This window comes from Buceros rhinoceros, unplaced genomic scaffold (genome assembly GCF_000710305.1).
Source record: "Buceros rhinoceros silvestris isolate BGI_N320 unplaced genomic scaffold, ASM71030v1 scaffold15157, whole genome shotgun sequence".
Classification (NCBI taxonomy): domain Eukaryota; kingdom Metazoa; phylum Chordata; class Aves; order Bucerotiformes; family Bucerotidae; genus Buceros; species Buceros rhinoceros.
In genome coordinates, this window is record NW_010422896.1 from 30,105 (window position 1) to 33,610 (window position 3,506).

The window sequence follows — 3,506 nt, forward strand, 5'->3', positions numbered from 1 at the left end:
CCCTAAAAAAAGAACACAGAGGAAACCAAGATAATCTAAAACATCACGGAGTGGTTAACTGTAACCAGGCTGCATCTCCTGTAGTCACATATGCTGGAAGAATAAAAACAAAGCAGGCCCGAGGAAATGCCCTTCCAAAATCCCCCCTCTGACAGGTTTTTTAATTATACTAACTCTTCAGGCTTACTGGACTGAATAATATGCACTTCCCACTTGCTAACTTATATTTGAACCTAACACATCACATTGGTTATGAGCAGATTTCGCTTCCAGTCTTCTATAATTTAAAGTTCCAACATCAATAACTCTCAAATTATCTTAGAGCATAAAAAGAACTAACAAACAGTACAGAGTAAGGACTACGTTTTCATTAAGATATGCAAGAAATATGAGTCCTTGCTCCTACATAAAGGAAGGCAGTTTTGGATAGCACAGGATTTTTGAGAAAACATTTGGAGCTGTGAAGTCATCATACACGCTGTACAGGTACTAAAATCACGCCAAGTCTCTCACTACTTTAGAGGACCCATTCTAACATGTACAGTGCATTTTGGATCCCGGGTTGCCAGTGTTGTTAGCATTTCACCTGTTGATTCTGCATGACTTTAGCAAGTCTATGTGCATCATATTGCTTCGGTAAAGAAGGAATATATGTGTCTCCTTTCTGGAAACTCTCCTCTTCCAACCACAAAACAAAAACATTACAAAGCCTGAGAAGAAAAACAGAAAAAAGCAATAAATCAATCAACGTGAACTTTATTTGTATGCATATCATATCTTACACAGCAGTCTCATTCTGCAGGTTAGTTAAGGCAAACAATGCTACAAGGGTGCATGGCTCAAAGTGTAGATGTTTCAGAGGCTTTGCGAGTAGTTTACTCACTGTCAGTTCAGAGACCAGCAGTGGGAAGAAGCTAATTAGAGGAACATGAAGGCTAGTAACAAAAGAGTAACAGGACAAATTTTGAAGAGGTAAACATCTATGCCAATTAGCACAGGATCCAGACTGGAGTAGTCTCTTCTTATGTTGGGGATCTCATCCACAGCTCCATTCAAAAGACCGAAGGAAAAACCAGAACATTTACACCAGTCTGGCTTCGTACCCCATGACTTCTCTAGAGCGCCCACTCCAAAAGGTCACACCTGAGTTGAGTTACACCTCTTAATTTCTTTTCAGCCTCCAGTTCATGAGTAGTTTATTCTCATTTCCTCCTCTGCTAATACTGTACTTTAACACAAATATACCACTTCAACTGCAATCATTCTACTGAGTGGTACCCTTTCTATAACCATACCATCCAAGCTTTCCTGACAAGGAAGTACTAAAATACCACTAAATCTTCACACTGTGGTACTAAATATTACTAGCAAATTTCTGTTTTCTGTATCAGTGTCATTGGTGAAAAAATTGATGTAGACTAGCTCCAAGAGTCAGCCCTCGTGAATTCTACCAATACCTGCCCTGCTCTCTAGGTGGTCACTAAACTTCCTGAGCGTAAGATTTACTTGGGTGTAGAGCAGTCTGGTTTTATGTCAGAGTGGGGAACTCAATTGAAATGAAAAACTGAAAATATTAATCAAGTTATACTCAGCAAGCATCTCCAGATTACTTTCCACAAGTGACCAAGGAGGATTTATGATCCCCTTTGTTAGTACAATACCTGCTGATTGCTAGGGGTGGGAGGGTGTGATGGGAAGCAAGCAAAAGAAGCTCAGAAACCACGTGCCCAAAACCCCTGAATGATGAACTCTTTCCAAACAATCCTTTCAACTAGTTTCTGGGAATATCCGGATGCTGCAATACTGCAGACATTTCTTAACATAGATCTTCTCAGATCAAAAGTCTGTATAACAAAAGAATGGGCTTCTGAACAGCACAGCGTAAGGTCTGCACGAGATGCATAGCTCTTAGAATTTCCCACCCCATATACAAGTGAGTGTTCATCAGCTGAGTCCTGATGAGCGACTGTTTGCAGCTCCTCAGCCCACTCCAATGCAATAAGACAGTCTTGTGCTAAGGTGTTGGTTAAGCAGATGTATCACTTTCCAGCAGGCACAAAACACACTTGTCACAGCTCAACTTTACCATGCTAACTGGGTAAACTGCACTAACTGAATCAAGTGCTGGAGTCCTCAGTAACTCCCTGGTGAAGTAATCTTACTCAGACATAAATTTAGGCCGCAGTCCGTGACAAACAGATATACGTACACACAAACATTTTATATTTATACCTAGTGATGTACATACCGGCAGCAGGTGTGTCTAAACAACAAATATTTTGCCAGCATTGGGATGTAATTCATTAAAAAGCAAAGCTCTCATCTAAAGAGAGCAAGAACTTTATCAACACCATTTTATTTTTAGCAGTAAAATCAGCCCTTCCTCAAACAGAACAAGTTGTATCAATAGAGGAACAGATTTCACCACAACCATGCACGTAACAAGTGCCTACAGCACATCTACGTCAGTCAAGGACGACGTCCCTTCATGTCTCCCAGAGCCAAAACCGCACTCTAGTAGTCGCGTTGAGTAAGACTGAAGAGGACAGGCCTTTTTTACCTGACAAGTTCCTTATGCAGTTCTGGTGAAGTCAGGTAGTCTGGAGAGCAACTCGCCTTCTCTGGTGATGTGTCAGTGCCCTCTGCAGGACTCTCTACTCTTAGTGCTTTACTGGCAGCATGGTGGAAGTCTGCTACCTCTACTAAACGCTGCTTCATCTCGTTTAGTAAGTTAACATGAGCTGCGCTCTGGAAGAAACGTCTTCCAATACAGCCATCTACAGGTAATCTAAAAAATGAAAGAAAAGGCACAACACAGTCTAGTCACAAGCGTCAAATCAGCATCTCTGCAAATAAATTGACTCTTCAGCAAAGTTGCTAGTACCCAATGCTTTAAGTTGAAGTCTTAGTGGGAGGCACTTCATCTCACTTGCAGTGAAAATGTATTGGTGCTTGCTAATCTGCTAGAGCCCGTACATTCAGACTCACCCGTACTGGGGTCCTGGTCGGTGAAGGTAAAGGAGGAAGAATTTCTGCCAGATGAGTGGCATGAGGGGGTGATCAGCAGGGGTAGCAAGGGCCTGGTGAGCCCAGCGGTAGATCATGAGCCTCTGAAGGGATGGTACGATGGGCAGCTTCAGCTGGGTCTGTGCTTTCTGTAAAAACAGTATTTTCAGACACGTGTTCTGCTGCAGTTCCCTCTAACAGGCTGTCAGAGGTTAAATCAACAGCCTAACACAGCATGAAAACCCAGCAATTATGGAGGAGGGAACTTTGGAAGCTCTCACACATCTGTTACAGGTCTTGGAGGAAGAGCCGTCCAGCCCACAGTTGTGCTGGACAGCTGTTAGAGAGTCACAATACACCTCTGATGCTTAAAAACAAAATACCATGATGGCTCTGTGATACAAGGCCAACACAGAATGACAGGATGGTTTGCATTGGAAGAGACCTTAAAGCTTGTCTAGTTCCAATGCCCTGCCATGGGCAGGGACACTTTCTACTAC

General features: G+C 42.5%; 1 protein-coding gene across 1 annotated transcript in view; it reads right to left on the reverse strand.

The window, feature by feature from the left end:
- Positions 1-3,506, reverse strand: part of EPG5 (ectopic P-granules autophagy protein 5 homolog (C. elegans)) — a gene marked incomplete at its 5' end in the record, with an annotated part of 52,805 nt that overhangs the window by 22,985 nt on the left and 26,314 nt on the right. The window contains 3 exons of the mRNA XM_010140225.1: positions 587-710; positions 2,561-2,788; positions 2,989-3,155. Of these exons, the coding sequence (XP_010138527.1) occupies positions 587-710; positions 2,561-2,788; positions 2,989-3,155 (519 nt within the window). The remainder of the gene's footprint in view (positions 1-586; positions 711-2,560; positions 2,789-2,988; positions 3,156-3,506) is intronic.